This window comes from Pomacea canaliculata, linkage group LG3 (assembly GCF_003073045.1).
Source record: "Pomacea canaliculata isolate SZHN2017 linkage group LG3, ASM307304v1, whole genome shotgun sequence".
Classification (NCBI taxonomy): Eukaryota; Metazoa; Mollusca; class Gastropoda; order Architaenioglossa; family Ampullariidae; genus Pomacea; species Pomacea canaliculata.
The window spans coordinates 33,876,939-33,891,671 of NC_037592.1; the positions used below are offsets into that span (position 1 = coordinate 33,876,939).

The following is a 14,733-nucleotide window of genomic DNA, read 5'->3' on the forward strand; positions in this document are numbered from 1 at the left end:
GTGCATCAGGTTGCACATAAGGCCTCAACCAGAGTCCGCCACCGATGTCGATCTGCTGAAACCCGCTCTAGGTGACCCTATAAACTTTATGCTAATTGATTAAATACGCAAAAAAATAATCGTTTGCCAACAGATAAAGTTTAGCACAAATAAATGCCTTACTGGCGTACCCTTGCCCGCTGACGTTGAAGCGAGGTATGCGAAGAGAATGTACTGAACCTTACAAGAAAAAAAAACAAAAAAAAAAACTACAAAATTAAATTTAACAGTTGAGAAACAAATGAAACTTTTAGGTTCAAATCATTACAGCTTGCAAGTGATGTGGATAGTGTGCTATTTTTGTTTGATATCCCTGCGCGAGTGGGTGTTTTATCGTCTGCTAAAGAGTAACTACACGTCAAATTTAAATAAAAATAGCATGAAAAAGCCAAACACACAACTCACGCTTTATTATTGGTTTTGATAAAAAATCAAAATAGCAAAATGTCTGCTAATCCATTCAGCAACACTAGATTGACTAGAAGATCCATAGTTTTTACGCTTGTGCCATACATGTACGTCTCTTCAACGTCGAGTCTTGCTACACCAGCAGCCCAGGGATATTAGTGCGTGCTAATATGATTAATTTTCTGTCAAGCCTTTCACGAAAACCTATTGATTGCCAAGTCAAACGATATAATGCAGTGGTTACACCCACCACCATATTTGACATGATCGATTATTGAGTTAAAATCTAAGTGGAGCTAATTTTTTTAATGTATTTTGCTATTTGTTTTGTTTATTCTTTCACTAAGATGAACAATTCTATGTCAGCCATTTCATATAGACCCACTACTAAATACATAGTGTTGGACAACTTTTGAGACAGAAAATCGCATCCGGAAATACGTGTTATACGTAAATCGCCCTTTTCTAATCTGGATCAATTCTCACTTGGAATACACGTGTTCTACATCATCTACTATCAAGTCGAGTTTATCTCTTACAATGGCATCAACAAGAATGGATCAAAGAGAATGCGATCAGGGCTGGGAAACAATAGATGTTAAGGATGAAGACGCCTTCAACGAGCACCAACTTAAGTGTGTGCAAGTAAGTGTGATTTATACAACTGACTTTTTTTTAAATTAAAAAAAAAAAAAAATGGATCAAATGCAAGCAAAGCGCGCGAAAATCGGCCGCAAGTACGACACATTTCGACCACTTGCCGATCACTGAATTTATAGTCACATGCTCACACAAGCAAACAGTGACAATGACAATTCTTTATTTTCGAGAGGTAAAATAAGGAAGAAAATACTTTTTTTCCATTTAGCCCTCGATGTAGTCATGTTATATATGTAAAGACAATGAGTTGACAAAAGCCAATTTGCTGTAAGTCAAATCAAACAGTGTGCATGTGTGTGTTAAAAGTATTCTAAAGTCAGAACTGAATGTACATATAAGGAAATGTAGAACTGTGTACACACAAGTATAGAAATATATAAAGAAATTGATTTCAAGGTCATTGACACACAAACCCAGATTTCCCGTTTTTCCAGAAATGTTTCACCATTACCAAAATAAAAAATGATTTTTTATATCTTCATTAGAATTGTACAACAAAATATGAATATTAATTATATATCTAAAAGATGTATAAATATCATGACTAAAACAGTGGAGATCACAGTCACAACCACTGGGATTCTTCCTGTGGTGTTTTTATTCACTGCTGTAAAAGTGATGCACATCTGAATATGTATTAGAGTAAGTTTGTATTTTTAAACAGCTATCACAATCAGTTACAATTATTTATAACACTTGAATAGCCAAATGCCATAAAATTACAGACAAAATTCTTATCTCATTATTTTACATTTCCAGGAGATTTTACCACATGGCTACAGGTATCAAGTGACGTCATTTGAACCAAAATCTGAGGGAAAATTCACATGTGAAGTCCGGCTGGCAATATTTGATGCAGATGCTGTAAAATTGTGGCTTCAGAAATTTCAAGAAAGAAGCAAGGTTACATTGCGTGCTAGGTCTAGTGTGCCAGCAAAGGAGCGGGGCAAAAATATCTATAAACAATACTTCAGATGCCAGCACAATACCAACCCGGTTTCTGCTACAGCCAACAGCCGTCTTGGTTCCAAAAATTCAAACTGTCCAGCACTGCTAACAATTGTTGTACGGAGACAGCTTGGAAAATGCAGCAGGTACTACTCTTGAAGTGTAAATATTCAGATGATTAAAAGAAAGATAATGAATATGGGCGAAGCAGTATGTTAAGTTTACACAAATTTTGTCTGTTAATATATTCAAGAACAAAGTAACTACTGTCTAAATGTCATTAATTTTGATAGTACCAAGCACTCCTCTTGAATTAAGAAATGTTTGTATGTATTGTTTTAGTATGTGCATCCATGTGGATAAAAAAAATGGAACACTTCTTTTGTTCAACACTTACATGGTAAATATGGGGAAGATGACATTTTATCATTGTTGAAGCTGTGATGAATGTATGGTTATGTAACATTTCGTGGCAGTGAATAGTCAGTGAGATGTTACATCCTTTTTGCAGAGCAAAGAACATAGACCCACTTTTGAAAGATTTCCCTACATTCCTTCGGATTGAACATAATCACAATCATAATCTGTATGGTGCTGATTCCCTGCGTCATAGGGATGTAAATGATGAGACAATCGCCAAATTCAAGGGACTTTTTTCAAAGGGCCACTCTCCATATTCAGCACTTGAGATGCATAAGATGGACCTCCAAATGGAACATGGAGGGGATTACATTTATCGGGCTGCTGATAGAGCTTTTTGTCCTGATCTGTCCTTTTGCCACAGGTACTTAACATCTGCAGCTGGTTTGTCAATAGAATTAGATGTTCATAGCATTTTACACATGACTTGACCATAATTTCACCTGTTCTACATAATCCATAAGTCCTTAGTGTTTCTTTACTTATGTATTCTTATACATTTACTTTACAACTAAAAATAAGTACACATAAATAAATATGTGCCTTGAGTGTTAGAGCACAGTATAGTTGATAATGTTATACCTTACAGTCAGGGCTTTTAGGTTCATTATATTGTAGAATTTTATCAGAAACTGCAATATTGATCTGATGAACAAATGAGAAGTAAATAGTGGCTAAAATGTCTATGAATTGAACATTAAGCTATTTTTCTTCTAATATAAGGGGTAGGTGTGTAATTTCAGGATAGAATTCTTAGTTTGGACAGAACAGTCATGAAACATATCAGTTTTTGTAATATTTTATGTGTTTTCATTTTATTCTTTAGCTCCTGTAGTAATGTCTTTTGTTAATGTGCAAATATCACGTGCATTTGGTCGATGTAAGGACTGAGCCATTTGGATAATTAACTTTCATTTATTGAAAACAAAGAATGTAAGACACTCTTTACTATTTAATTCCTTCCTCCCCTACATTTCAGGCTGCACAGAAAGGTATTTGAAGAGAAAAACTCATCAACCTCTTCAGAACAGTTGATTGAGAGCTTAGAGACAGCCTGCAGGACATTCAATGCAGAACAAAATGGGGAGTTCTGCAAGGTAAAAGCAACAGCATCAGGGAAGATAGCCATAGCTGTCTGCACTCCCCTCATGATGAGAGTGCACACACTTCATCGTGCAAGCGGTGAACTCGTTTTTATGGATGCCTCAAGAGGGATGGACAGGTACGACTTCAGAGTTTTCCTGCTTCTCACTCACAGTGTTGCAGGTGGACTCCCTTTAGGGTGTCTTATTGTTTCTTCTGAAGCAACAGAAGTAATTGCAGATGCTTTGTCTCTATATAAAGAACTTTTGCCATCTGATGCCTTTTTTGGAAGAGGTAATAGAGGACCTCAGGTGTTTCTCACAGATGACAGTAGTTCTGAAAGGCAGAGCCTGCAAGCTGCATTCCCTGAAGCAACACTTCTTCTTTGTACGTTCCATATACTTAAAGCCACTTGGCGCTTCCTCTGGCATGCCCGGAACAACGTACAAAAAGAAAGCAGGCCTCACTTACTGAGCATCATCAAGAAAATGGTTTATGCTCAGAGTGATGATGAGATAATTAATATTTATGATAATGCCTGTAGAGATGATGTTGTTAGAGACAATCCCAAATTCAAACTGTATTTAGAAAAGCAGTTTGAACGAAAAAGTCTATGGGCAGTCACTTGTAGAAAAGACCTTCCTGTGCATGGAAATGACACAAATAACTATTGTGAAGTAGCTATGCATGTTTTGAAAGATAAAATCTTTTGCCGCACACGTGCTTTTAACATTCAGCAACTGCTTGATTTTTTATTAACACGGCTTTCTGCCTACTATGAAAAATGGCTACTGGACCTTGCCAATGGTAGGAGAGATGATACATTTAGCAGACATTATTTATATGAATCAGAAAATATTAAGAGGGAAATGGTTCAGGCTGTAGGAGATCTTTTTGAAGTTAAAAGTGAGAAGGAACATGGTAAGTCATACCAACTAGACATGAACACAGGCATGTGTTCTTGCCCAGATGGCATGACAGGAGCACCCTGCAAGCACCAGCATGCTGTCAACAAATTTTTTAATGTTTCTCCATCGAATATTGTTCCTGTTAAGGATGTCAAAGCAAAGAGACATTTCTTTCAGCTAGCGACTGGACACGATAGTACTCAGCAGGAATGGTTCCAGCCTCTTGCTGATACTCGAGAAGACACCACCGAACTGTATACTTTGAGTACAAATTTGGAAACTATAGACTTACCACTTGAGGCTGACAACAACAGGACTGAGGAAATACTGGAACATGACTCCGAGGACGAGTTTGAAATCCTTACCACTAACAGACAGGTTGATGATGTAATACAACAATTTAAAAACAACATAGGCAAACTTTTAAAAGAAATTGAAAATAATCAGAATGAACTTTTGCCTGCTGTTGACAGTTTTAATAAACAATTTGAAAAGTTAAGAACCACAAGTGCACTGTCAACAGCACTTTCCAATTTTGGAAGAAACACAGGAGCAGCAACATATGTTGGTGGCAAACGGTGCTTGCAGAGTGGCAGGAAACCAATAAATGCCGAATTTTCTGATAATACAAAAAAGAGAAAAATAATGCAAAGCAACTTACAGGATTAGTCAGTGTCTATTTTTCAAATATGTTATTTGATAATGGGTTGAAATCACAATATAAGCATAGTCTGTGTTACGGGTGTCAAACTGTGTAGTACAATTACCTACAGTAACTGTAAGATTGGGTTAAAAAAAATACTACATAAGAATATCAGGCTGGTTTCAAAATTCCATAGCTCTTCAACTTTAATTGCAAACTTTATGAATCATTTACAGACTGAGAAATTATAGGATTTTATAAATATAAAGTCCATCTTTCGAGAATATAAATATAAAACTCATCCAATGTATTCAACGTCTGGGTGTGAAAGCTTGCTTTAGAAATATTCTTATAGGATATATTTTATATAGGGTGTCCACCAGGGATGCCTGTAGCCATTTTTTTTTCTATTAATAAACTTGTCGTTAAAATGATAAAACAATGAAGGATGGAGTCATGTTCATGGACACGTGTGAGGCAGAGGCAAAAGATTTTATCTTTGCTGCTTGAAATTTATAGTAACACTGTTGTAATTCTAGAATGGTTTTGTCTGTTGTAAATGTTTATAAGTACTTGAATATCTACCATTCAAATAGATTCAGCTGTGTGAATAGATAATTACTTTGTATTACTGACACTTTTTTATGCTTTGGTACAACTGTATGCGGAATTCGACTGGAATATTCCACTCTCTTACAAGTTTAAATATCAGGCAGCACTAAGAATCTAATTGCCAACATCATAGCAAATTCGGTGAAAAAGAATTAAGTTGTTATTGTGTACAGTTAGCATTTAATTACTTTGTCTTCATTTACCCTCTGTATACTTTAGTTCTTCGAATATACTTATACTGTGCATTTATCACATATTTCATTATTGTGTATAATACTGTTCTGCATGCCCTCAGAGGGTTCTGAGTAAATGTTTTAGAACTGTGATTATACATATTTCAAAATGGCTTTAAGAATGACAGAATAAAAGCCAGGGTGGAACAGAAACTGTTGTTGCCTTATTGTTGACAAACGATAAATATTTATGAGGGTAGAATAAGCAAAAGTTTTTTTTTGTTTTTTTTACACATCTAGCCCTATATGAGAAAAGTATTATATATTTGAAAGTGGTTTTTTTTTCACTTTTTAGAAAGGAAGTGAGTGAGGTTGTTGCTTAGTGTAGCTTTTGCCTTTCAGTTGGTGCATTGCTATGCTAAAAATATCTCCACGCTACATTACATCAGCCCTTTAGTTTAACATGAACTTTCCTATACCCCTTTCTGAATACTAGCATTGGAAATTACATATCACATCGTAAAGGCGTGTCCAAAACTTAATCTCACAGTGGCTGGGAGGGGTTCAAATTGAACACAAATTTAAAATACAGTGGTACCTCGACATACGAGTGCCCTGACATACGAGTGTTTTGAGATACGAGCGCGAGCGAGCGATATTTTGCTTCGAGATAAGCAGATTTGAGATACGAGAATCGCACACTACACGCTGCGCACGACCCAACGTGTGAGGCGTCTAACAGTTTCCCCACCTCAGACTAGACCTCAGTCTGTGTGTTGTTTCCCTCGTTTTCGAAGCATTTTGATGTTGGTTCACGTTTTTCTTTTTGTACATTTACAAAACATTATCCCATTTATTTTGTAACATGGGTCTGAAGAAGAAGATGATGTCTATTGATTAAAGGCGAAATCGTAGAAAACATGAGCAAGGTGTGCGATTAATTGACTTGGCGAGGATGTACGGGTGTGCACTCAATGATATGTTCTGAGCTTAAACAGGAGTTGATAAAGGTACAACGCCAGCTAGGGAGTTGACAATAATTTCTAAGCTCCGGACTTCTCTCATGAAAAGTGAGAACTATTGACTGTGTGGGTGACAGAGAGGCAGCTTCAAGAGGAACCTTAACACAAAAGCATCATGTGAGAGAAGACACGAGCGATTTACGGTGATTTGCTGAAGCATGATCCCACACTTCCCACAAACGAAAATTTAATATGTTTTTATACAATAGTATTTCTTATTCATAAATAAATTGTTCTTCTGTAAATACACCATTTTTCTTATTCAAAAACACTTCAAAAACAACTGAGTGTGTTTGGGAGCTGGAACGATTAATGGCATTTCAATGGGGAAAATTGCTTTGAGATACGAGCAATTTGACATACGAGCAAGGTTAAAGAACGAATTAAACTCGTATGTCGAGGTACCACTGTATGCTCTTTCAAAAGCAATAATTATTATTGCTACACTGCCGCTACATGTTAGTCTAAAAGTTTACTCTTCAGACCTCATCAATGCTATGAAGCATTCAGAGTTAGTATGTGACTGTTCATTAAGCAGCAGACTATAATATTTGTGAGGTATCCAAAGAAAATTGCAGAAAAGTTCTAGAAGGAAAATTAGGTGTTTAAACAGAGACAATGGAAATGATCCTATTGAATTGAGTGGGGTGAAGAAGAGCAGAAAGGAATGGGGTGTGGAGTTGTGTGGTGTGCTGTTAATGAGCTGCCCTAACTTGAGATATGAATTTAGCTTTGTGGTCTTGTTAAGTCACGTGAAAAAATTTGACCCCCAAATCGACAGCTGCCCCTCTCCTTGATCCTACTGAAGAACCTTTCACCAGACTAGAACTACTTAAACCATACAGCTATTTGCCCTCCAAAACCTTGGTGTGACCACTCTCTCATGGTCATATTTCATAATATTCACACAGCTCTGCTTTGTCGCAACAAGGATTACATTCTGGCTTTAGGACATGCTGGTAGGCAGGCAGGCAATGTTGGAGCAGGCCGGACAGTCCTTGCAGTAAATGTGCCGCTGAGAAACTCGAGGACACCAGTGACACACCACTCTCACATCGTCTTGACCATTTTATCGCAGACTGGGCAGGTAAAGGTTTTCCCCTGACCTTTTCAGGTTGTTGAAGAGAGAGCTCTCACTTTTCTCAGGGCCAGCTCAAGCTTATAATTATCTATATTCTTAAGGCTTTAAATGAATCCAAATTTTATGGTCAGTCTATTTTGGGAGAATACAGTTTTATTCACATTAGATCATCACACAGCACATGTCCCTCACACACAGACAAAATGCCAGCAAAACAATTTTGTAAAAACAAAATTGACACAACTTGTGAACATCTTCACCTTATCTTTATTACAAAAAATGAAAATCTGGAAAGCTTTAAGAACTTTTCGAAGGCACATATACAAACTACTGGACACACATGCATGTATTAATTCGTACTAATACATTCACACTTGACTATCTTTCTTGCTTGTTTTTTTCCTAATGACATCGTTTCAATCACAAGAGGTCACTAGATGTAATATTCAATACTTATTTGTACAACAGAATTGCAATATTGGTTTTTTAGGTGCACTAACTACAAAGTCATAAATACTAGGATGACCTTGCTGATCATTTAACAATTGAAAAACAGCTTCTACCAAAACATATTCACAACACTAAGTTGGGTATAAATACATACGTCACTTGAGAATGGAAATCACAGTTAGAAGAAAATGCAGATTGGCAGCTGTTTAAAGAATGTCTTTTACAAATTTAACATTGCAAAAAGGGAAAACAATATGATTTTTAAGACCAAGGAAAATAAAAACATTTTTTATGGCTAGAAGTGTCAAATTTGGCGTTAGTAGTATATAACACTCATGCCTCGACGAGTAGCCCCCCACCCCCCCCCCCTTGTACAAGTGATTTGCCCCCTGTCAAGAGTAGTCTACCCTGTTTATTTGTGGAGCGAAAAGTTTTAAATTAAAAAGACGTTGATTGTCGTGTTTCAAGCATTTTTTCACCGGCGTCTTTGCGGCACCTACGGGATGCGAAATGAAAAAAAGTGTTTTGTGGTTCCATTTAAAACTGGCGAAGGAGGCTGCAGCCTCTGCTCTTCCAGAAACTGTGGGAGAGAAGAAGTTATATATCAAGCACAGGGTTCCCAGGGATCAGGGATGGTGCCAAAAAAGGACCTTAAAAGTACCTTTCATGCATTCGTAAGGACCTAAGTGACAGTCATCAATGCTTAAGTTTTTCTCTTGTGTGGTCGAAAGATGTATTATTTATTGAATCTGTGGTCTTCTCTATGTTCTCAAATACATGTATTTCTAGTAATAAATAATCAGAGTTATTTGATGCCTGTCTGCCATATTTAGATTAGATAACTTAAAAAGTATCTTTTAGCGCGCTGATAAACATACACCGTTAATGTTCAAGTTTTCTAGAAATCTAAGTAAAATAATTCCAAAACCTGAAAGCCATTCTTTGTGTAATACAAAGTCAGTTCACTGTCTCTCTCTCGCACACCACTCTAACGGGAAGAGAGAGAGAGAAATAGAGATATGACAGTAGTACTAGAAGATCAAAGTTCAAGAAAGAGTAAGTTTCTAAAGACTTTTGAAAAAAGAGTGTTTTTGCGAATACGGAAGGGCAACTAGTGTTGTACAGATGTGTAGACCAAACATGCGGCGAAAAATCGTTGGTATTTGCGCCAAAGTCGACTCTGGAAATAAATTTGTGGTAATATTTTATCGATATAAGGACTTGTAAGGGTCACAGAGAAAATGTAAGGACCTGTGTGAGAATTTGAAAGGACCGCATGGCAAATAAAAGGACTTAAAAGGCCTTTCGGCGAAAATTCAATATAAAAGGACTTAAAAGGACCTTGCAAGGACCTGGGAACCCTGCAAGCAGCTAGTGCAATTAGGTGTGAGGACGAATATTCAGGAGCCCACAGCATAACCTTTACAGTTACACTGAAGAACCCTAACATTACTTTTTTGTATAGCAATAGCATGACACTGACATCTTTTGACCCAGTGGTTCACAGCGAGAATCCATCCTAGTCCTTACACATTTGTAAAAACTGTAACGGGTGCATAATTGACCACCCGTCGCAGATGCTGAAACCAACCAAAGAGAAGAGGGTGCCATCACCAGTGTGGGTCTCCTCAGACGATGAGCACAAACCCTCGTGTAGAAAACGTATTTTCTTCTTATTTTCTATTTTATTAATGTTGGAGTAAACTTTTGATTAAAGCAATCAGGGTAGGGAAAACCAACCGCGAACCGGTCAAGCTGGCAACACATCGGCCCGGCTGACGTGCCAACCGACAATATATGAAATAGATTCAAAGAAATTTACAATTCTGAAAGGTAAGAATATTTACTTTATTGAATTACCTTGCGCTGTAGTTTAACATGTAGCGTGGAAAGAAAAGGAGTGGGCAGCATATTTCAACAATGAGAATATGTTGCATATTTTTGTATAAGTAGAACAGTATCAAATTCTGAAAGCACTTCTGTAAGCAGAGATCACATCATGAACGTACAGTTCTGTGAATGTGAGCCAGAAGCAGTAACACTAGTAAGAAATGGCTTATGGCCAGCAGCACCAAAGGGATGGATCGCTGCTGGAGTTTGCGAAGGACTCCTTCTTGTGACAGTGGCGCTCTTCTGCTTTAGAGGAAGGTAAAAGCCAGAGACCGCATTTTGTTAGCAGACGTTATTTATAAGGTACAGAAAATATTAAGAGGGAAATGGTTCAGTCTGTAGATTTTTTGCAAGCACCAGCATGCTGTCATAAAATTTTTTAATGTTTCTTCATGTAATATATTTCCTGTTAAGGATATCAAAGCAAGGAGACATTTCTTCCAGCTAGCAACTGGACATGATAATATTCAGGAGGAATGGTTCCAGCCTCTTGTTGATAATCGAGAAGACGCCATTGAACCGCATACTTCCAGTACAAATTTGGAAACACAGTATTTAAAAGTTGTAGAATTAGCCCCCAGAACAAGTTTCATAGCTGTCAAAGAGTGAAGCGGAGGTTGGCTTAGAATAGAAGGGAAGTGTGCAAGGTCGCTGACGTCACGCTTCCGAAGCTGCTTCACCGTTTATGAAAAAAAGATACGCGTCCAGTGCTGGCTGTAAAAAGGGTGTTCCTTTGAAGGAACCCTTCAGCTATGGCTTGCCGGCACTGAAAGCCATAATTGCCCAAAGAAATTAAATAAAAATGCACACAATTCAGGCAAGGTAATTCACTTTTTGTTGTTAGAATATGAAATTAACATAGAAATTGTACTTTTTGCTTGTTACGAATTTCATGACTATTTCTGTGCATTTTGCTGTTTGTCATGCTGGCAGCACCCAGAGGTCAATGTCCAAATATAATCTTTTATAGCTTATATAAAGAAAGTATCAAGGAGGTGTGTATCCGTCATGGAAAGTTTAGAAGTGCATGGATTTCCAGTCGATATGTCGTTTGTCTTTCCCTATCGAGCTACTTTAAATTTTGAGGTTTACTTTGAGCACGCTGATCCAAAACACCAAACAACACACAGTACACCACGTTCCATTGTCTGTGTCGGTTCTCAGTAACGTGCCCGACTTTGAATTGCCCGTTATTTTCCTCACCAACGGAGACTCGCAAGGCTTGATCGATCGCATGGTCGACCACCTCGAAAAATTTCGAACCGTTTTTTTTTAAATCTTGATTTAAGAGAGCGCTTTAGCGACGTGTTTACTCTCTTAGACGCTATCAAACAGCGGCAAAAGGACTCGACCGACAAAACCCCACCGAAACCCTCAGGGCTCGGACTTGACTACTTTCGTCAACTACCGGCGATAAAGTACAATTCTGGAAAATACGATATTAACGTCATCAAACTGTACCTCGTTAGGCGTTTGGTTATCAGCCCTAGTCAGCCGACAAAATAAACATCCTGATTGTGATGTTTTTGAAGAGGAGTGCAGTGTTGATGAATATAAAACGCCCCGAATAACATTTAAATCTATCGTTAAGCGTAACAACGGATTTTCTTCCTTAACCTCTGACGACGAGCCCAAACCTTCGACGTCGACGACGGTAGCGGCAGCTCGTGCAGACCCCCGTTCATGCACCTTATACGCATGCTCGTGAACCTGCTCAAGCAAACATTCCAAGCGAAATTCTGTGCGCGTAAGCGAAGCAGTTGAAGGGCTAACTTCCTTCACTCACTTGTGCCAACTGCTGTCCAGTGCGTATGGTCAGCCACCTGGGCATGTCCACTGTCTTAAAACTGATCAACAAGGCGTTGTTGACGATTGTGATATTAAAATAGCAGTATCGAAATTTGTAGATTTGTCTTTAAATTATCCTAAATGGTATTTAACCGTATCTTTGCGTCGCGACACAAAATTGTAATTAGACGTCCAGTTGATGTAGACATTTCAACCGATCGAAAGAACAGGATACACTTGTTAATAAAATATGATGTGTGTATGTAGCTCGAGCTATACTACAAAATAAATGGCTCAAATATTTACGAGCTGCACGTGTAGCAAAGTAGAATGTCTTTGATGCGGGGGAGGATATGATGTTCCAGATTTTCATCTAGATTCTACAATGTTCAGCAATGTAATAATGTACAAAGTTGCGGGGGAGGTCTAGAATGTTCAAGGGGTAGGGAAAATAAGTAGCAGGGCTGACAGTGGTGTGGGATCTTTTGTGAATTTGGAAGACAGAAATGGAAATGTGTGGAAATTCGATCTTTGCGTTGCTTCTGGCACGACTCTACGTAGCCATCAGACACTGACGTGTTGGTTACACATGAATGACTGTTTTTGTGCATGCTCTACTAAAATAAATAGTTACAATGGTAGTAATGATTGCTCTAGTAAGAATATGTATTGTTCGATGCGAGATTTAACCATCCCGCTGCCGCCACTTTTTTATTACTTATTTTTTCAGGGCATAGCATTGTACGCCGTTCGGCGCATTTACGCCGACTTGACTTCTGACTTACGCCGATTTCGAAGTAGCGTACGCCGATCGCGCTCGCCTCGTCAGTAGCACATTTTGTACTCAAAACGGTCTCCGGTTCCAAACGGTCTCCGATTCTTGCATTTGTGTTACTTCCTTTGCGCGCCACACGTGTTGGCTTTAGTCAGTTCTTACGCTGCGCGGCATTTGCGAGTACAAAGAAAAAAGCTTGTGCTACATTCACCGTAGCTGGCAAGGATCGGAAGTTGAGGCTGGTGAACAAGATTTTCATCTTGGGCGAACAGACTCTCATCTTGTTGAACTTGTACGTTTCCATTCTTTCCATTCTGAAAGAGTACATCGTCTTCTTCCAGAAGAGAGAGCCTGTTGTGCACAGGTTGCATGACAAGCAGACGGAATTGCTGAAAGATTTTTTGGCTTGTTTCGTCAAACCAGAGGCTTTGTCCGCTGCCTCAGATGTTACCAGCATTGATCTGACAGATCCAGACAACATCCACATGGAGTCTATGTTCACCATCAGCTCAGCAGCCAACACTCTGATGAAGAAGCAGCCCAAGGAAGTGAAGAAGTCTATCAGACTCAAAATGAGAGAAGCGTTTGTGAAGTGTGGCACTTACCTTCAAGAGAAAATGCCTGTAAACAACAAAGTGCTGAAGATCTGCTCTGTACTAGATCCTATCATGAGGAACACAACGCAGGCAAGACAACTGCTGGGCCAGATTCCTTCAAGGACAAACTTAGTGCAGAATGACCAGGACACAGTGGATAGATTTCACAGGGAGGTGAACAAGTACACCTACGACGTGAGTCCAAGCAGTGCCTCAGAAGATGCACCTGTGGATGTGTGGTGGGGTGGAGTTTCGCAGGACAGGTTTCCTCTCCTGTGTGCAGCAGCAAAAGCCTTGCTCAGTTGCTTCCATGGCCCAATTGTGGAATCCACCTTCAGCGAGATGGGAAGATCCTGTCCAAGGAAAAGACCAACATGGATGTTGACACATACATGGCCATGCAGACTGTGAAGTCAAGACTGGCTACAGCAAGAAAACAGCAGTGGAGTACTTTGCTAAGGCAGACCCCATCAAAGAACCTGTGAGCAAGCAGCTAGTTGAGAACATGAGGAATGCTTGGATTGACAATGAAGAAAGAAAAGCCACAAACCAGGAAAACCAGAACAAACTTTGCCATGAAATGGGCTTGGAACCTGATCAGAAACTGCCGTCTAAAGCAAAAGAAAAAAGGAAAATACTGGATGAAGCAGTGCTCGAAAGAAAATCTAGCAAGAAGCAGAAAACAAACAGCCAGAATGACAATCCTGACCAAGAAGGGTTGTCAACGGCCAGAAAAGCAGATGCTGTCAAGGATAATGTTGTCAACAGCCAGGAGGATGCTGGGGAGGATATATCTGACAATTAGTTGATGTGGCAGTTGTCGCAGACAAACCAAAGAAGCAAGCAAAGCTGTCTTCATTCTTTAGATTTGACTGTGCATAGAAAAGAAAACAATGCAAACTGATACTGTGACAATTCCTGCTAGTTTTATTGACAGCCTAGTAAAGTGTCAAGGATAATGAAGATGCTAACCAAGGAGTGAATGTTGTCAGCAGCCAGAAGGGTGCTGGGGAGGATATTCAAAACGCTGACCAAGTAGTTGAACATTGTGACAGTTGTCGCAGACAAACCAAAGAAGCAAACAAAAGCTGTCTTCATTCTTTAGTTTTGACAGTGCATAGAAAAAAAACCAACGCAAGCTGATATTGTGACAATTCCTGCTAGTTTTATTGACAGCCAGTAAATAATTATATAAGTATAATTTGTGTGTGTGTGTTTTCATTGGTCCCAATGGATT

The 14,733-nt window shown here is 38.7% G+C and overlaps 1 protein-coding gene across 1 annotated transcript; it reads left to right on the forward strand.

Annotated features, from left to right (window-relative positions):
• Nucleotides 1–909: 909 nt before the first annotated feature.
• On the forward strand, nt 910–6,107 carry LOC112560469. The gene is made up of 4 exons (XM_025232351.1): nt 910–1,092; nt 1,867–2,201; nt 2,567–2,839; nt 3,455–6,107. The coding sequence occupies exons 1-4, from the start codon at nt 988–990 to the stop codon at nt 5,133–5,135; spliced, it is 2,394 nt and encodes a 797-aa protein (XP_025088136.1). The 5' UTR covers nt 910–987; the 3' UTR covers nt 5,136–6,107.
• Nucleotides 6,108–14,733: the final 8,626 nt, after the last annotated feature.